The sequence below is a fragment of the Vicia villosa genome, linkage group LG6, assembly GCF_029867415.1.
Source record: "Vicia villosa cultivar HV-30 ecotype Madison, WI linkage group LG6, Vvil1.0, whole genome shotgun sequence".
NCBI classification, from domain to species: domain Eukaryota; kingdom Viridiplantae; phylum Streptophyta; class Magnoliopsida; order Fabales; family Fabaceae; genus Vicia; species Vicia villosa.
This window is the reverse complement of record NC_081185.1, coordinates 125,785,929-125,807,509: the sequence shown is the minus strand read 5'-3', so window position 1 is coordinate 125,807,509 and position 21,581 is coordinate 125,785,929. Positions and strand designations below refer to the sequence as shown.

At 33.2% G+C, this 21,581-nt stretch overlaps 1 protein-coding gene across 1 annotated transcript; it reads right to left on the bottom strand.

Annotated features, from left to right (window-relative positions):
- Nucleotides 1–6,279: 6,279 nt before the first annotated feature.
- LOC131609890 (nucleoside-triphosphatase-like) lies at nt 6,280–10,292 on the bottom strand. Its single transcript, XM_058881708.1, has 8 exons — nt 10,005–10,292; nt 9,774–9,902; nt 8,322–8,378; nt 8,115–8,207; nt 7,516–7,813; nt 7,199–7,416; nt 6,929–7,121; nt 6,280–6,492 (listed from the first exon to the last, which is right to left on the bottom strand). Exons 1-8 carry the CDS (start codon nt 10,242–10,244, stop codon nt 6,350–6,352), a joined length of 1,371 nt encoding a protein of 456 aa, XP_058737691.1. The 5' UTR covers nt 10,245–10,292; the 3' UTR covers nt 6,280–6,349.
- Between the last annotated feature and the right edge of the window lie 11,289 nt (nt 10,293–21,581).

Below are 21,581 nucleotides of genomic sequence, written 5' to 3'. Positions count from 1 at the left end.
GGTTTTAGTCCCTTTTTAAGTTGTACCTTTTTATTTCTATTAATGAAAGCTTTATTCAAAAAATTAGTACTATTTTTGAAGTGTGGGTCTTTTTGTTTTGTAATTTTGTTGGGGTTGGATTTGTTAGCAGTGTCTTGGTGTATTTTGTACACTTTTTTTTATCCATTTTACTTATTGTTAAAAAATATAGGCTAAATTACACTATTGGTCCCCCTGTTTTGGTCTACTCACGGTTTTAGTCCCCTTGTTTTCTTTTTAAACAGTTTTGATCCCCTATCTCAGTTTTGAATTAAAAAACGCTTATGTGTCAATTTTTTTTAATACGTGTCATATTATCTAGTTCCAATTCATTTATAAATAAGAATAACTAATTTAATTATTTTAATATAATAGTTAAATTGAAAGGGAGGAATATTTGTAACCCTAATTCAACTCATCGTTAAAATCGCAGCTGTGGGTAAATATTTTTTCATCTTCGTTTCAAGCTCTTCACCTTGTCTTCGTTTCAAATCTTCGTCCTTCTTTTCGTCTCAAATGTTCATCCATTTTCTTTGTTTCAAATCATTGTCTATGTTTTAAGTTGTTATGGGTTCTAAGTTTGTTCAAATATCAACTTCTTCTCAGTCTAGGAGGAGAAAAATGCACTATTACTGTGGCTTGATATCACCACTCGTAACTGCATGGACATCTCATAATACAGGGTGGAGATTCTATAAATGTGGGTTGTACAAGGTACATTTAAAACCTGATTTTTAGTTTGTATATTTAGCTTCGAAATTCACATATTTATGGTTCATTTGTTACTTCCACAATATTGTTTGTATTATTCAGCTACATGGAAGGAAATGATGTTCCTTTTGTGACTGGTATGATGGGCAAATTCTAGTTTGTTCACAGGAAGTGATTCACTCGCTATTGAAGAAGGTTAATGATTTGAAGAAGAAAGGTGGTTTAGCTAAGAAGATTGATGATGACCTTAAAAATAAGATGAAGATTTTGGTTATTTTATTGGTTTTTTCTTGGGTTTTGATCATCATATTGATCATAACAAAGTTGACTGGATGATGTAATTTTAATGTAATCACCAATGGAATTAGGTATTGATGTAATGGTATTATCATTGTAACGAGGTTTTGATGTAATGTTATTGTCAAATTACTCCATTAAGTAATGTTCAATTTAGGTATTGATGTAATATTTCTTTCAATTTGAAATTATGTTAAAATTGAAATTATGTAATGAAATTATGTTAAAATTGAAAGTAATGTTACTGTCAAATTGTATTCAAATTACTCTGTTAAGATATCTTAAAATTGAATGTAATGTTTCATCAAATTGGAATTTGTATAAAATTGAATGTAATGTTTCATTCGTATTCGGTTACCTTTCTGCAAAATGATCAATACAAAAGAAATAGTTAATTAGAATTTGTGAGTTACTCTTTCTACTGTCATATTATGTTAAGTTTGTAATATAGTTAATTGGAATTTGTCAAATTTGGATGTAATGATCCATACAAATTGGAATTTGTATAATAGTTAACTCTCAAAAGTAATGTTACTACATTGAAATGGAATGTAACTACTCTCATATTCTGTTTCATAATTACAGAAAAAGTTGTTTCACCATTACACAAAATTCAGTCAACACAATATTCAATTCAGTCAATTAAGTATGACAGTACCAACTCAGTATTTCCATACCAAATCAATTTCTCTACCGATCAATTCAGCTCAACTCAATTAAATATGACAGTACCAACTCAGTATTTCCATACCAAATCAATTTCAGTACCGATCAATTCAGCTCAACTCAATTAAATATGACAGTACCATTTCAGTATTTCAGTACCAGTTCAATTTCAGTACCGATCAATTCAGCTCAACTCAATTAAATATGACAGTACCAGTTCATTATTTCAGTACCAGTTCAGTTTCAGTACCGATAAGCCTAGCTCAGCTCGATTAAGTATGTAAGTACCAGTTCAGTATTTTTTAAACCAATTCAATTACTAAAGTCCTGCAATATGGTGCCAAGAACTAAAACATACCTGTAGTATTGTGACACAAAAGGAAATAGTTCATCCTTGTTGTGTAAAATACAAACAATAACATGAACACTTGGAATGCCACTCAGAGCCCATTTCCTGCAAGCGCAATGATGTCCTTGTAAGTTCACCTCGAAAGTATCAATACCATTGGTCACGCTAAAGATATTGAAAGCATCATTTCCATGCCAAGTTGGTGTCTGCCCCCAGCTTCCCTCTTCAACCTTTCTATTGTTTGTTCCACCTTAGGACAAATTGTGCCTCTGAATCAACTCATGAGATTATTTTGCGTCACTATCCTAGTTGTAATATAATGCTTTAAACCTTCGAGTAAAGTGATGATGGGCTTGTCTCGGTACTCCAATATAGCCATGTTGAACACCTCACACATGTTAATTACCTGCAAATCACAATGGTTGTCAGTGCGGAATGCAGACCTAGTCCACATCAGAGGTAGAATTTTCATCATATCTGTCCAAGCATTTTCATTGATATCTCTAATTTTTTTCTTGGCTCTTTCCTAATCGAGAACTACAGTTGCCCTAGCCGCTTACCAAAGTAATTCTGTCATGTGTCCACCAAGATATTTCTTCTTCCAATTTCCATACAAATATTTAACACTCAACCTGTGTTCTACATCTGGCCCCAGGTTAGCAATAGTCAGAATTAAGCCCTGTCAAAACATAATAGTGGTAATATCTTATATGTGTTGTGTAAAGTTAATAACTAAAGAAAATATTAACAGAATTACCTTTTGTTGCTCTGAAATGAAACCATAAGACCTTGGCATGATATTATTTAGGTCTTTTGATAAAAGATCCTGAAACCATTTCCACGACCCTCTTGTCTCAGCTTCCACCACTGCATATGCAATTAGATAAATCTGATTGTTTCCATCTTTTCCTACTGCTGCCATTAGCTGTCCACCGTACTCACCCTTCAAGAAACATGCATCAAGACCAATTAAAGACCTACAGGTATGTGCGAATGCAACTTTACACACCTCGAGACATACATATATCCTCTCAAAAACAGGTTCAATATTAGACATACACAACTTGATTATCACTGTGGTATTATGATTAGATCTTCTCAGCTCCTCGACATAATTCCTTAAATAAGCGTATTGCTCAGCAAATCAATAATCAACTCAAAATATTCCAAAACAACAAATATTAAGAAGGTTCCAGAATAACAAATCTTCTTAAATAATCAACAGTAGCGCTAATATTCTGCCAGACAAAGATTTTTGAAGAACAACAAATATTTAAAGTTCTACATCAATAATCAACATACCTAGAACAAAACTTAGGATCTTCTTTAATATTCCGCGTTTATGACTGAATCTTCATCGGTGTGCCTTTGGGTCTTCTTTGTTCTTCCATTTCTAGCTTCTTCGTTATGCGTTTATAGATTTCTATTTTTTGGCTTCAATTTAACAATGGACATATAGTTTTATCATTTAATTTTATGTTTTAATTTTATTACTTTATATTTATATTTAATTAGTATAGTTACAACGGATTAAAATGATCTAGAAAATATTTGAGTTTATTTTCTTATGCCACATCATTTAACATCTGACACGTGTTAAATTTTTTTGATAAATATGTGTTTTTTAATCCAAAACTAAGATAGAAGACCAAAACTATTTAAAAGAAAAATAGAAAAACAAACAGTGAGAAGATCAAAATAGGGGGACAAAAGTATAATTTAGCTAAAAATACAATAAGGTGAAACCAAAAACTCTAGTTTATCTTGAATAAATATTCATCATTTATCAAATAAAGTTATTTAATACTGTATCATTTTTTATATTATTTTATTTTAAATAAATTAAAATTTTAAATATATTTTTATGGAACATATAGTTACTCACGTGATAGATTCAGCTCCTAAAACATACTTGATATCGACAACACATAAATTTGACTAACATTTCACATTTACTTTATGTTTTCTTTAGATTAAAAAGGTAATAACAAATTCTAAATTTTACTGGTACCTGACAAAGTTATCAGATTCGCTTTCATTTTCACGTACGTTGGTGTACAGCACCAACTATTTCAATTTAAGACCACGCGAAACTCGTGTATGTACTATGTACTAATTTTTATTTTATTTTAAATTTATTATTAATACTCAGTATATTACTACATATATTTTTACCAAGGTACTTCAGCATTATCATTGGTAAAGGTAGGAATGAAATAAGATTCAATATTTAATTTAGTTGGAGTAAAGTAGAGCCGTCAAAATGGGCCGAAGCCCATGGGCCGGCCCGCGGGGCCCGAAAAATGTTAGGGCTTGGGCCTAAATTTTTGAGCCCATTTTGTTTCGGGCCTTTTTGAGCCCGGCCCGAAAAAGCCCGGCCCTAAATGGGCCAGCCCGTATGGGCTCCGGATAGCCCATGGGCCCGATAAATAGTAAAATTTAATATTTAATTAATAAAATTTAATATTTAATACTAATTAAAAAATTCAAATTTTTGTATTTCTTTAAAATATATTTTATAATAGTAAAATATAAAAACAAATTTTAATATTTTTTTAAAAATTAAGCTTAATATAATATATTTTTTAAATTAAAGAGAATATTTAATATATTTTTTGGAAATGGGCTTTTTGGGCCCGGCCCGAAAAAGCCCGAGGCCCGAACAAGGCTGGGCCTGGGTAGTAAAAACGGAGCCCATATAAAAATGGGCTTTTTGGGCCCGGCCCGAAAAAGCCCGAGGCCCGCTAGGGCCGGCCCGTTTTGACAGCTATAGAATAAAGTAATATATTCATCCGTCTTTGAACATATAGGATCTGTTTGTCTGAAGAGAAATGGAGAAGATAGAAAAATGTAAGAAAGAGTATGAGAAACGAGAAAGAGATGAGATATAAGTATATTTGATATAGATCTTAATCATTTTATATCTTATCCCAGTTTCCGGGTCATGCTCTGCTGAACAAGCATTTGGAACTTAGATTTTTTAAAATTTATTTTATCTTCTTCTTAATCTATAGTATTATGTTTCCTTAACAAGGACGGACCCTGAGCAAAGACTCACAAGGCGGGAGTCCAGAGTCTCATAGTTTTAGAGGAATGAAAAAAAAAATTGTATCCCTAAAGAATTTTCAATTTTAAAAATAAGAGGATCATATTTAATAATTTTTAAGGTTTGGTCAATTTTTTTATAGGAAAAAAGATAAGAAGAAAAAGAAGAAATCTCTTTACAGTGTATTATGTTTTGATGTAGTATAAACATTCATTCAAAGATCTATAATTGTATTCTTTTTGTACAATGTCAAATGAAAATGTGTTTTTTATCCAATTATTTTTTTTATCCTTATGTATTTATTGTTAAAAAAATTATAGAGAAATCAATCTTTTGATTCTCCAAGGCACCCAAATTCAAAGGACCGGCCATGTGTGTCCCCACTATATTTTTATAAAAATACTTGAATATTTATTTATTTTTGTAATAATTAATACAAAATTATTTTATCTTAAATAGTATTTTTTTCTATAAATGTATTATTAAAAATTAGAGGTAAAATCACACCATAGATGAATAATTGTTGTGATTCCATTCAATTTTAAAACTAAAATATGGGCAACTAAAATTTAGCCATACTAGTTTTGTGTTTAATTTTAAAATGATTTTTCACTAAAGTTTATTTTTATTTTTTTAATTTATTGATTTTTATTTCAACACTAGGATCTTTACTTTATATATATATATATTTATATATATATATATATATATATATATATATATATATATATATATATATATATATATATATATATATATATATATATATATATATATATATATATATATATATATATATATATTTCTACTAATAATAATATTAAGAAAATTACAAAAATAAAAAATTGAAAAAATATTCAATATATTTTTTTTTAAAATGATATATTTTTATGATTTACAAATAATAATATCATCTATCAATTTAGATTTTTTATGTTGCCCCACGTGTTTAAATTTCTTGCTCGTCAGTTTACATTATAAAGTTAATTGAATATCATCTATCAATTTAGATTTTTTAATATATTTTAGTCCATACGTTGATTTTCAAATAAAAAGTACATTTAAAACTTGCATATAATTTGTTGGCATATTTTCAACTTCATTTTCTCATAAATAACACAAATTAATATTTAAAAATAACAAACTTAATAGGAAACAGCTTCCAGACTTTTTTTTTTTGACAGACAGACTTATTTTATTTAATTTTAGATAAAGTTGGCTTCTAGCTAGTGCTAGAATATCTTATAGATATATCAAGAAGCTTAAGCAAAATACATGAGTCGTTCAAATTTAGGTAAAGATGATATGGCTTCTACAGCATTTCCTAGAGGCCATGCAGCTTCCACAACAGCATCTTCATATTCAATCTGCTTCCCAACTGTAATCTCTTGCAATGGACTTAGGCCTACCAACAAATGATAGAATAAGTTATTTCATAAAGATATATTCACTTTGTTTTCTAAAATGTTTTTGATTTATATCAAAGTTTAACCGAGATGAAATATAGTTGGTTAAATATTTATTATTGATAAATTGTCATAAAATATATTTTTCATTTTATTATCACAGTTGAATCATAATTAATTCATATATAGCATCTGAAGACTCATGACAACTCTATATATCATACAATGAATTTGGTAAGAATCGTCTCAAATTTTAGAACAATGCAGTTTAAAATAAACAGAAGTTTTATTTAATTATGGATTAACGGTAATAAATTTTGAATCTTGTGTGACATTCTCACTTGGACACCCTCAAATACGATCTTAAAACTCGGGGCTAACATAATAATATTTAAAACTATGATGAAGATATCAAATTTCATAATTCAAACTTACCAAATCCATGAACGAGCAACTCATGTTGATATATAAGATCCATACATACATATGGAACTATATTAGACTCCTCAAGAGCTGGGTAAGCTGATGCAGCATCCTCAACATTCAATTTACAAGCTCTCATAGCTGCAATCTCAAGATCCACCGGACGAATTTTCGAATTAGGTCTATTTGCACGAATAATACCAACCTAAAATAGTAAACAAAGTAATTAGAAATAATTAAGTAATATTATTATCAAATAAAAATAATTGAGATGGTACATACATCTTCAGCTAGGTAAAAGAAAGATGAAGCAGCAAAAAGTTTTTTCTGTCCTCTTCCTCCTCCACCATTCCAAATTCCACCAAAAGTGCAATTCTTCTCATAGGGACATGGATAATTCAATTTAAGAGCTCTACGAATTATACTTTTGCATCTATAAAAGTTGGCTCCAGAAGGAGGGGCAGTGGCCTTAAAATCTTCTCTTGCATATGTATAGGTACCTTTAAAGAAGTGCAATTATCAATTAATCTCTAAAATTCTCATAATTAATGTGATCCAAAATATTTTCAATAAATTGTGAAACCCTAATTTGTGTTTACCATCAAATCCGGCTAAAAGGCAAGGATTAGCAGAATTATAAGTGACCTTCAAAATCTCTGCTCGAGATGCTTCTCTACCAAAGTGTAAGTAACTGTGAACATAGAGATCATATGGTTTTCCCTTGAGTACAATTTTCTTGATGTATGGATCTTCTCCATCTGCAACTTTTGGAGCATTTTCAGCGGTTTTCTTTGACACAGCATATGCCATTTGAACTGATCCACCTCCAAGATCCATTACTCCAACTGTTTTTGTGAAACTTTTTCCCAAATTTCCCAATAGATAGTTAACTGTCACCTATACGTACAAGAAATTACATTTAAGCTCATAAACATACTTCACATCATGTAAACATACTTCACGTTACCGAAAAGTATAGATTTTTCGGAATTAAATATGACAAAAAATTTATCATTTAAATCTTGTAAATTAAAAGTAGGAAAAGTTAGAGGTATATATAATACTAACAATTAACTATTAACATTAGAAAAAGTAGATCACAGATAAAACCATTGATTGTACATAGTTATTTTAAGATAGGTATATGTTGTAAAAACTTTTGATAGATTTAAAAAAGACTAAGATTTTTAAATCATACCCAGAGATAAGAACCTTCGAGGGTTCCATCTATAATAGAAACTGCATCAGATTGAACGTTGAAGTTACTTCTGTTGCTCAGCATATCCCTTACCTAAAATAATTAATTAAGAGAAAAAAATTAAGCTTAATAGAAGCATGAAAAATCTAGATCTAAATGATAGTTATAATGTTGAAAAATAAATAACAAGATTTAACTTATTGTTACCGATTGTAATATTTTTTCAGAAGCATCCCCATCTAAAAGTCTTAATCCTGCAGTGGCCTGCATAAATATCATATAATTTTGGTCACAAATTATTTACTATTAATTCATGTAAATACAACTCGATTGACTCAGTTGTTAACTGCAAGAATATTTGACTGTAGAATGTCACTTTAAATTTTAAGGAATAAAGTTAAGTAATTAAGTTAGTTTTCTAAAATAAAGATCACTAGTTTGAAAGATTTTAATAATAAATATGTTTTTAGTAGCTATAGCATCAATTTTTATTTTTTGTTCTTGTAATTTTTCTTTTTGAATTTTTAGCCTCTAAAATATTTTATGCAACACTTTGAGTCCATACATGGGGTGGAAACCACCTACAGTTGGAATGTGGAAGCTTAATACAGATCGAGCCAGTAAAAGAGGTCAGGAGGCGGGTTGTGGAGGAATTGTTCGAGATTACAATGGAGATTGGAGAGGAAGCTTTTTTAAATATTTAGGTAGATGTAGTGCCATGACTGCTGAATTTTGGGGGGTCCTTGAGGGCTTGAAGCTGACTCTCGCTTTGGCCATTGAGGAAGGTGTTACGGTGCAGTTTGATTGTATCTCCCTTTTGAGACAGATTAAAGAAAGGATAGCCGCTCATGAGTTGGTTGTTATTTCGTATGCTCCTAGATCTACAAATATGTGTGCTGATGCACTTGCTAGTAAAGGTTGTATGGACAAAAGTGATTTAGTTCATCCCATTGCTCCGGAGTTTCTCTGGCCGCTCATAGCGGCAGATTCGTTAAGCATTAGTAATTTCTTTGTTGATCCGTTGTAGTTTTCTTTTTTTTCGGGCGTATGCCCTCCACTGTATAAAAAAAAAATGTTCTTCTTGAGAATATGCTTATATGACTGATACAATTTTTTGTCATAATAATTCATTCATATTTTACGTCTTTAATTTGTCTTGGCACTTAGATACTTTTGCTATAATAATATTATTATGTCTTAACGTTAATTAGAACTTTATCTTTTTTTATATATATTTACAATAACGTGTAATTTATTTTTTGATTTTTAAAGTTCTTCAAAGATCTTTTGACCCATTTCTCATATTTTTTATGTAAAAAATTGATTACGTACCCTTTTATGATTTATAACATTAATTTTTATTTTTAGATTTAGTGAGATGTCTTTTTCTGCTTACAGATTTTTTTACAACATCCTGGTTGAAAAGATCCACTGCCAAGGATTTTAAAAAACGCTCGAAGACCCAAAATAGTTGCGACAAAACGGTTTTGACGGATCTCAATGCAAATATCAATACAATTATCACCGTTTTTTATATTAAAGAATAAATTATGGTTAATTCACACCGGGACAACTGCATTCAGTATCGCGATATCTATACTAACCGAAATCGCGAAAATGTTTCCGTAACCGCGACCTTTGTTTAAAACAGTGCCTTACCCCAAGTGTGACCGGTGTTTTGGGATGCAGATCTTCAGGAATCACATTTTCAGCTTGCTCTAAAAGTGGAATCAAAGATTTTGCAGCTTGTTCTGGATTATCTGCGTATGCACTCAAACCAGGTGTTGTCTACAAAATAACACATTAAAGTAAATTTAATATTTCAGTATAATAACATAATTTTACAGTGAAAACAAAATGATGCCAAAAAAGGTGTTAGATCTGTGTAACCTTATTATACAACTCAACATCGTTGCCAATATGTAAAAGATCTAAGTTCTGGTCAAAATGGTAAACATGGACACGACTACCAGTGCTACCAGCATCAAAGACTACAGCGTAAGAGGTAACTGCCTCTTGTTTTGGTAACACCTTACGAATATTGAGAATGTTGTTTCTTAAATATTGTGAAGAAGTGATTGCAGGCATTAACAAGAGGAGAAAAGTGATGAGTTTAATGAACAACTCCATGTTCTTGATTTGTGTGTGAAGAGCAACAATCTTGCTCCACTATGTATAGGCGGAAAAAAACAGCTCCCACAAGATAAGAACTGATTTGGTTTAATTTTTACCATTATTTTTTTTACAAAATTCAAATCAAACCAATCAAAATAGATTGATTGTTTCGTAAATACAACTCAGTTGATAGGAATAAAATTACCATTAAGAACGTCTTTACACGGTGTCGAGGAAAAAGAGATGGATGTACTTGCAAGGTACTCCGACGATCAAGTAAATACGGTCACATATACGAGTAAGTATTTAGGGTTATGAAAAATGTGTTACCTAGAGCTTATATAGTGCCTCCAACGTGTGGCCAACGGTCTGTGTTTTGGGCTAGATCGTGGATTTATGTCCAAAATGCGTGACTGTCAAGATTTTAGGAGTAAACCTAGGAATTCTGGGAGACTACTCGATTCTAGCTGTTGCTCGAGCAGAGGAGCGTTCCTGGTCGACAGGGACGGGATCTGGGGAGCCTGATATTCGGCCAGCAGTGTTGGAGCCGATCTAATCGTCCAGATTGCAGATAGTTCGGAGACGAACATCAAAAAGGGCGCTCTTTCTACCCCCGTAAGTGATTGGGTCTGGGTCGCTGAACTGTACCAGACTGGACATGGATTGGGCCGTTCCTACTGACCAGTCCAGAACAGATACCATATGAAAACTTGTCACTCACACAGTATTATTTTTCATATATAAGTATTAATTTCAATAGTAACATAAAAAAAACAAAAATAATAAAAGGAAAGCCATAACATATAAAAAACAAAAAAGCTTTAAAATGATAAAATATCAATTTGAAAAAGCTTTAAAATGATAAAATATCAATTTGTTGAAATATTTTTTCTAGAAAAAAAGAAAATTTCATATATTAATAAAAAATATAACAGACACACTTTTACACAATCGACTGATAAAAAATTACTATGACATTAAATTTTATAATTAATTTTAAAATATCATTGATTTGTTAGAATGTATAATTAGTTGACAATGTAAAATTATTTTAGATGAAGAATACATCTTCTATTTTCTCTATTTAATTGTAACATGTTGGTCCTTTAAGTTTTTTTTTAACAACTAGGTCCTTTTGAATGATTTTTGCCTCATTTTTCTCTCATTTTAAACATTTAGAAATGTTGATTGTTATATTTTTGGTTGCACTTCGTCATTTTTATACCACTCAAAATAATTGCATACACAATTAGCACATTTTCTTTGTTAAAAAAAAGATAATATTGCACACATTTGATAACATAAAGGACCTAGTTGTAGTGAAAATAACATGAATGACCAAACTATTATAATTAAATAACTTAAAGGATCCTGGGAGTAATTTAGCCAATAACTAAATTTATTAAAATAATTATTTTATAAAATTATATCAAAACAAAATTAGATGTTAATTAAAAATAAGAAAATTATTGAGTAGAGTTAATGAATAGATATATTACTTTATCTTTCTTATTTCTTTTCATGTTTATATAAATATAATTCTTTTTTATTCAAATTCCTTATTTAAATATTTGCACATTTTGACCGTGTTATGAAAGAATAGAAAAAAAATTAATATTTAAAAGACAATGGAATTTTACTGAACAAAATTGTTAGATTCAATTTCATGCTCATCGTACACAATCATTTCAATTTCCGACCCTACATAATCTCCAACCACCAATAAGTTCATCATGTGAAAACACTCGTTTATAACGTGTCTGTACTTGGCACATATATTTGTGACTAATTTACTACCATGGCAATATGGCATGACCTACTCTTAAAAGAAATGTCCCACTATGTCTCACAAGTCACAATGAAAAATTTCCCCCCTTTTCCCTACTTTTAACTTGTTAGACTATTTACAATGGAGGTGTTGAATTTTTTTTTCAATAGTTGAATTGGTACAATGGTGTGTTGAATCATATGTTGAAAGTGATGTGGATTATTTAGTGTCGAAAACATTCAACATGTTGAATGAAAAATTAGTGGGGGCCACATAATATTTTTAGCAAATTATTTCATGATAATTATTTAATGTCATTTATTTTATAGTAAATAAATTTTTATTTATTTTTATTTTCACCAAAATTCATCATTTTTTTGTCTATAAATAGATACTTGGTTCATTTGATTTGGACACACACAAAAATTCCACTTTTTTCATAATTTTTCATAATTTCAATTGATAATAATATTAATATGTAATTAATAATATTAAAATTCATCATTTTTCATAATTTAATTGATAATAATATTAATATATAATTAATTTTAATATATAATCATAAAACAAAATTATAAAAGAAAATAAGAATATGAAATAAAAGTAGTGGGGTAGGGTGTTGAATTTTATTAAACAAAACTATTGTAGTGAGTAAAAGTTGAATGTGTGTTGAATTATTAGGTGGAAGAGAGAGAAGATGATGTGGAGTATAAAAAGTGAAAAAGTAGAGTGTTAAATTTGTAAACCATTGTAAATAGTCTTATGAATAACCATATTATCAGGGCCGTCTCGAAATGTTTAGAGGCTCTTATAATTAACATAAACATGCAATTTTAAGCTAATTCAATCTCCTAACCACTTAAAAAATATTATTCTAATAAATTAAATTGATCAAAAAAGTAATTGAAAAGTGCTAGAAACATAAGAAATATATTTCTTTTTAATTATATGACAATTAGATTTTAATTGTATCAATTAAATTTTAGATTAATCAAATGATGTAAAATATATTGTACTAACATATATCCATCGGATGAATTATATAAAAAGTTGTTAATATTTATAAAAAAAAAAGATGATTTGTTAATTTGATTAATAATGATAAATATAAGAATAGTGTACATTATTTTTCTAAAATTGTTTTTCTTTAACGATTAGTCTCACAATTTTATGATTTTATTCTTTGAAATGCTCATATAAATTTTCAAAATAGAGAAAATAAAATTTATAATTCTTATATATAAAATTGTTAAAAATATTTTATAAAAAATAGTCAATATCATAAACAATTTTAAGGAAATTTAATTAATGAACAATTTTAAAAAATTGTCAATGTCATAACTAGTTGTTAGTTAGTGTTGTTAACTCATCATGCTAAGTAGACTCTTTCATGTTGCTTGTATTTGAAGAAATTTCATCTTGCAACAGCCTCCCACAAGTTTATGGTTGATAGATATCAAACAGCATTTACTTGGACAGCAAGCTATTGAAAAATTGAGGTAGCGATGGTTTGGTGAAGAAATACATAGTGTTATGTCAGGCCGTTTAGCATTTACATAGAGTAGTCAACCAACTAGCCTTTTATATGCAGGTATGTCATTATATGGTGTACTTGCATCTTTGTGAAATTTTATTGATGGATTTGATGGTATGGAAGCTAGTTTGACACATGACATTTCTGAGTCTTGCAGAAGATCCAAACAATATTTTCTTTGACCCAATGAGATGCCAAGTTTGGAATGAGCCATTTCAATTCCAAGAAAATACTTTAACTATCCTAGGTCTTTTATTTTAAATTCTTTGTGCAGTTTCTCTTTGATTTGTTTCATATCTTGAAAGGAGTTTCCTGCTAAAATAACATCATCTACATATACTAACATTATAGTAAATGATGTTTGAGTCTGCTTGGAAAACAAAATCACATTTGCAGTAGCTTTTGTATTGGTGTTGAATGAGAAATGCAGTCAACCTTTCATGTCATTTTCTAGTAGTTTGTTTTAGTCCATAAAATTACTAAAAAAGTTTGCACACTTGATTAGGTTTAGCATGTTTGGCACCCGGTGGAATTTTCATATTCACATCCTTTTGAAGTTTGCATACTTGATTAGGTTTAACATGTTAGACTACTAAAGTAGAAAAAAAGTGATTTGGAGCAAGTGGATGTAAGATGCAAGATCAAGGTTCAATCAAGGATTGAAATTGATAAACATGGTTCAATAGGTTTGAACTGGCAGAGGTTTGTAAGGTGGTTAATGGGTAAATTGACATTACCGCGATTTTATGTCACAGTGGATATTCAAATAAGGCATCAAAACTATATGTAGGCGGTTCATGAGGGTGGTAGAGGTCCACAATGGAGCAATATAGAGTGGCGGCCCGGGTCAATTTATGGATTAGTTTGTTAATGGAATCACTACAATGAAAAACCTCTGTTATCTCGGATGGATAATGAGTTTTACCTCGGTTAGAAAGGCGTCATAAAATATTTCCACTTTTCCCCTTGATTAAGGATGAACTGAGGGAAAAAGTGTACTGCCATTGGGTTCGAAGTCCAGCTACAATATTTTCGTATTTAATAGAAAAACACTCAACTTTACCTCTCGGTACTAAAACTAACCGAGCTGAAGTGTGTGGTGTGTGTGTGTTTATATAGATATTTGTGTCTATATATATATATATATATATATATATATATATATATATATAAAATTTTTATTGAAATACAAATTTTCATGATATGTTACATTATTTTTGGAAATTTCTTTACCCACCTCCCTACTTTCTTGGTCACCCCTGGCGAAATTCGCAAAATACCCCCTGTTTCGGAAATGCATCTCCGAAGTCACTTATTTTATGAGAAAAATGGTGATTTCAGAAATGTACTTCCGAAAACATTTTTTTATTTATAAAAAACACTGATTTCGGAAATGTACATCTGAAATATTGTTTTTTTCCAAAAAAAGGTGAATTCGGAAGTGCATCTCCGAATTCATCCCCCTTTGAAGAATTCGGAAATGAACTTCCGAAATAAGGTCTGGGACAGTAGAAAAATAACAAACAACAATGATTCGATTTATTTAAATGATGAAGATTACATAGATCACATTACATAAGATTAAAGTTACATATTGTTAAACACGGGTAGGTTAGGATGAGTCAACATTTTGATAACGTCGGCCCCCGATCTTTGAAGTTTCGCATCCAACTCGATCGGACCCTTCGAAGAAAATTGTACGAAAGTTGTCCACAAAACCGCTAAATCGTCGTCGTTCTTGACCTCGAATAAGGTGAACTCAACGTCTCCGTCATCATTAAGAGATGGCGAGCAGTACTCAAGCTTGATAACCTTCTGATTTTCCGGATATTGCAATAGCGTGTTGAGCGACGTTATCAATTCCGCAAACGACGTGTCGTGCGAGAAGCAGAATTGGTGCAGCATCGGGTAGCCACTGGTGAAGTAGATGAATGCTAGGTGGAGGTAGGTTTGTGTCATTTATGTTTTGTGGTGTGAAGAGGATGAAGAAGAGTGTGTTGTATATATAGACTTATTGGAGTAATAATGGCCCAACAAACCTTATCTTGCATTTATGGGATGTTTCGGAAATGAACTTCCGAAATTAGTCTAAAAACATGTATATTTCGGAAATGAACTTCCGAATTATGCAGAAACAGAGGTGAAAATTCAGATTTTGTGCATTGCATTCTGTTTTGGGATACAATAACAAATGCATACAAAATAGGCACAAAATAGGCAATGACAATATTAAACATACTTATATTATATATGTATTGAATCGGTTTGATTTTACATGGTAAACGACAACACATACAAAAAATGACACGCAGTGGTAATAACAAAAAAAACGGTCCGGTTAAAACTAAAATTCGCCGAACCAATCGGTGGAGCTTAAGTCTAAAATCAGTATGTTCTTCGACCGCTCTCTATTGTCCTCACGCTCTTGCCTCATCATTTCTTCAAACTCCGCCATTCTTGAAACGAAAGTATCCGGCCAAGTTTCCGCCTCATTTGTATGATGTGTTGTCCATTGACAAGAAGTAGCCGGTATAGGACACCCCGGTTTCAAAAAAACTTGCACGAAGTGGCGCGATCTTAGATACCCGATACATATGATGCGGCTCGACGCCTCCAATGGCGGTCGGCTATGAAGTGGAAAGAATGTCTCACATAGTCCAAATCTCATCAAATCGACACACACTCGATCGTACGCACTTGCTGTTATATGGCCCATATCGGGGAATGACATCCACTTCGAAAACGGGGCGATACCGCTAAGTGATGGAACAAGTGAGACATGAAGTTTCTCAAAGTTTTCTTGATTTTCATATAGTTGGGCGTAGATGTTGTAACACCCTTCTAAACCCCGCGGAAATTAACATTAAAATCAGAGTAAAACATGAAGAAGAGTATTACAACGCCAACAAAATAAACAATATTCATGTCATGCCATAAAGGAACGATAAACCAAAAATTATTCAGGTAGCATGTTAACACAGCGGAATATTCTTAACAACTGAATAATCAAACATCTGGAGTCGAAGACTCATAATTCAACCATAAACCATAAACAAAACAGAAGTTTATCAGCCAATCCTAAAATAACGTTCCCGGTGTTACACGACCAGAGCATGACACTGACCCAACCGACTCTAAAGAACTACTTGACGAGCTAATCCTCACCAAGTACACAAGCTACTCCTCAACCTGAAAAATAACAACAGTAAGGGTGAGTTTCATTCGCATTAACAAATGTTATAGGTATATAAACAATACAACTTCATCCATACATTATTCACCCAAATCAATTATATTCAGATAATATAGCAACATTCATACCAAATACACACAAATCATAACATTGGACAACTTCCATTCATGTTACAATTATACACAACAACCTAATGCAATGCAACTAAATGCATGTGGTACCAAACATGGGATAACCCATCTCACCGATCCACCACCATAAAGATTCGGCTACTTCTCTCACCAATTCCACACAATGGGAATTAGCTACCGCTGTCCCACCACCATAAGGGATACAGCCCGCAACATGATTATGAAATGCATGTATCAACCATAACATGCTCATCATCAACATTATTCAACCAGATATCATAATCATCAACCAATGCAATAACAATATAATCCACCACAACCAATTAAATCAAGTGTTTAAATTAAATTCGAGTCACAACTCAAACACTGTTTTATTGCATATCTCACTGAATTAGTCTCACTATGTTCGAAACAACATATCAAACAGACTAACAGTTAAAAAGTTATACACCGTTAAACTTTAACAAAAATCTCAAACAGCACAGCACGCGGCGCCAACATCCACACGCGGCGCGAAACGAGGAAAAATTACGCCTTCGCGGCGCCAACCCCTACACGCGGCGCGACGCGAGGAAAAGTTACGCCTTCGCGGCGCCAACACAGGTACGCGGCGCGACCTGTGCGTATCAAAACATCTTGCCATTCAGTCCACCTGTTCGCGGCGCCACCCTGTGCACGCGGCGCGAACCGGTGATTTCAGAAATCGCAACCTGCAGAAAACAGCATTCTATGCCTCCCAAATACTCTCAAATCATACCAGTACGAGTTTCAGCAGAATAAACCACACATACGACACAAAATGCACGTTTACACATACTTCTAATCAGGTTTAACATCATTGTTCATCACCAATCATCATTCACAACCTAAATTGCATCAAAGTTCTATAAACCCCAAAACCCCAAACCCGACATATAATCCAATTCGAAATCCTAACATACAAATTCCATCGAATCATTCATACATCCCATAATAGAGGTTAATGAGAAGAATCCCCCCTTACCTCGATGTCGAATTCTTGAATTCTCTTCCTCTTCGCACTTGCTCTTCTCCCAATCTCACGTTCAACTCTTCTGCTCCCTTCTTTTGTTCTCTTTTCACAAAATACTCCTCTATTCTATTTTATGAAAATATAACTTTATTTTAGAAAAGGGCTTTGCAACTGATACACCCCCCCAACTACTACTTGCAACACTGGCCCATTAGCCTTATTTCATTCCTATTCCCAAATAATTCCACTTAATTCTAATATTTAATAAAAAATTAATTAAATTAAATAAAGAATTTTATGGGGTGTTACAACTCTCCCCCACTAGAAAAGTTTTCGTCCTCGAAAACATACCTTAGGCAAAGAGTTCTGGGTAGGAGTCCTTCATCTGGATCTCCAATTCCCATGTAACATTTCCACCGGCTGGTCCTCCCCAAGCTACTCTGACCAACGCTATCTCCTTGCCACACAATTGTTTCACCTTCCGATCTTCAATCCTCGTAGGCAAAGCTTCAACTGTCAGATTATCCTTTACCTGTACATCATCCACTTGGATAACATGTGACGGATCAGCAATGTATTTCCTCAACTGCGACACATGGAATACATCGTGCAGATTCGCAAGTGTCGGTGGTAACGCAATGCGATACGCCACCTCTCCCACTCTTTCTGAAATCTGAAACGGACCAATGAAACGCGGAGTTAATTTCCTTGACTTTAGAGCTCGTCCGATACCAGTCATCGGTGTAACTCTCATAAACACGTGATCTCCTTCCTGAAACTCAAGAGTTCTCCGTCTCTTGTCATGATAACTCTTCTGACGACTCTGAGAAGCCTTCATCTTCTCCTGAATCATCTTAATCTTTTCTGTCGTTTCTTGAACAATCTCTGGTCCAATCACCGCACTTTCGCCAGTTTCATACCAACACAACGGCGTCCTACATCTCCTACCATACAAAGCTTCAAACGGAGCCATACCAATGCTCGAGTGAAAACTATTATTGTAGGTAAATTCGATCAAGGGTAGATAACTATCCCAAGTACCACCTCTTTCCAACACACAAGCACGCAATAAATCCTCTAGCGATTGGATGGTTCTTTCTGTCTGTCCGTCCGTCTGCGGATGATAAGCAGAACTCAATCTCAGCTTAGTACCCAAAGCCTTCTGCAAACCTTCCCAGAATTTGGATGTAAACCTTGGATCTCTATCTGACACGATACTCGAAGGAATACCATGTAAACTCACTATCTTCTCAATGTACAATTGAGCCAGCTTCTCCATTGGGTAATCCATTCTCATTGGTATAAAGTGAGCAGACTTAGTCAACCTATCCACTATGACCCAAATGGCTTCATAGTTCTTCACCGTTCTCGGCAATCCAGAAACAAAATCCATAGATATACTATCCCACTTCCATTCCGGAATAAATAACGGTTGCATAGCTCCATATGGTTTCTGATGCTCAACCTTCGACTTCTGACAAATTAAACAAGCATAGACGAATTCAGCTATTTCTTTCTTCATTCCAGGCCACCAAAACAGCTTCTTCAAATCATGATACATCTTGGTCGCACCAGGATGTATACTCAATCCACTACGATGTCCTTCTTCGAGAATACTCTTCCTCAATTCAGAAACATTAGGAACACAAACACGATTACCAAACCTTATAATACCATTCTCGTCGATTCTGAATTCACCTCCCTTGCCTTGGTTAACTAGAGTCAATTTATCCACTAACTCTACATCAACTTTCTGACCTTCCCGAATCTCTTCCAGAATGCCACTAGTCAACTTCAGCATGCCCAACTTAACACTGACAGGAGTGTCTTCGCATACTAAACTCAAATCTCGGAATTGTTCAATTAAATCCAATTCTCTCGCCATAAGCATAGACATATGCAAGGACTTCCTACTCAAAGCATCGGCAACAACATTTGCTTTACCCGGATGGTAATTCAGTTCAAAATCATAATCCTTGAGAAATTCTAACCATCTCCTTTGCCTCATATTCAGCTCTTTTTGATCAAATAGATACTTCAGGCTCTTGTGGTCACTAAACACTTCAAACCTCGAACCATACAGATAGTGTCTCCACAATTTCAACACAAATACCACTGCTGCCAACTCTAAGTCATGAGTCGGATAGTTTCTCTCATGTACCTTGAGTTGCCTCGACGCATACGCGACTACCTGTTGATTCTGCATTAGTACACCTCCTAATCCCAACAATGAAGCATCGCAATATACAACAAAAGATTCCGCCGGATTCGGCAAAATCAAGATCGGTGCACTAGTCAATCTCCTTTTCAATTCTTGAAATCCTTCTTCACATTTCGAATCCCAGATGAATGCTTGACCCTTCCTAGTCAACTTAGTTAACGGTAACGCTAACTTCGAGAAACCTTCAATGAACTTTCTGTAGTAGCCCGCAAGACCAAGGAAACTACGGATTTCGGAAACTGACTTCGGAGCTTCCCATTGAGACACTGCTTCTATTTTCGTTGGGTCAACGGCAATACCATCTTCAGAAATTACATGCCCAAGAAAGCTTACTTCACTTAGCCAGAACTCACACTTTGACAGTTTCGCATAAAGTTTCTTTTCCTTCAGTAGTTCTAATACCACTCTCAGATGCTCTGCATGTTCTTCTTCACTCTTAGAATATATTAGAATGTCATCGATAAATACCACCACAAACTGATCCAAATAAGGATGGAAGATCCTATTCATATATTCCATGAAAACCCCCGGCGCATTAGTTACTCCAAATGGCATCACTGTATACTCGTAATGACCATACCTTGTTCTAAATGCTGTCTTCTGAATATCGTCCGTCTTCACCCGGATCTGATGATATCCCGACCTCAAGTCAATTTTGCTAAACACACTCGCACCAACCAGTTGATCCATTAAATCATCAATCCTCGGTAATGGATACCGATTCTTGATAGTAACTTTATTCAGCTGTCTATAATCCACACACAGTCTCATAGAGCCTTCTTTCTTCTTTACCAACAACACCGGCGCACCCCACGGCGACACACTAGGACGAATGAATTCTTTTTCCAGTAACTCTTCCAGTTGACTCTTTAATTCTGCTAATTCAGATGCCGACATACGATACGGCGCCATCGACACCGGACTAGTCCCAGGGACTAACTCAATAGCAAATTCTACCTCCCTCTCTGGCGGTAACTCTCTTACATCTTCTGGAAAAACTTCTGGAAATTCACATACTACTGGTAAATTACTACTCACCGCTTTCTTCTTCACTTCCATGGATGCAATCAACATAAACACGGCGGCCCCGTCCTTCATGGCTTCATCCACTTGTCTAGCAGTCATTGCTAAATCCTCGACTCGGACATCTTCAGGAAAAATAACTGTCTTCGTGAAACAGTTGATATGAACCCGATTAAATTGCAACCAATTCATACCCAGGATGACATCAAGTTGTTCCAACGGAAGGCATACTAAATCCATTCCGAACTCTCTACCAAAAATATCAATTGGACAGTTCAAACAGGCAAACGAAGTAGTCACTGAACCCGACGCAGGAGTGTCAATGATCATACTTCCATGAATATCAGATATTTCCAAGTTCAGACGTTTAGCACAATCCAATGAAATAAACGAGTGAGTTGCTCCAGTATCTATTATTGCAATTAAAGGAGTGCCATGGATAAAACACGTACCTTTAATCAATCGATCCTCCGGAGTAGTCTCTGAACCTG

Excerpts from the sequence above, each read along its gene's own strand:
- LOC131609890 (XM_058881708.1), bottom strand. The coding sequence starts at position 10,244 with ATGGAGTTGTTCATTAAACTCATCACTTTTCTCCTCTTGTTAATGCCT. Across the intron at positions 9,903-10,004 it reads ATGTTGAGTTGTATAATAAG|ACAACACCTGGTTTGAGTGC; the intron begins GTTACACAGATC and ends GTTATTTTGTAG. Across the intron at positions 8,208-8,321 it reads CTGAAAAAATATTACAATCG|GTAAGGGATATGCTGAGCAA; the intron begins GTAACAATAAGT and ends TAATTATTTTAG.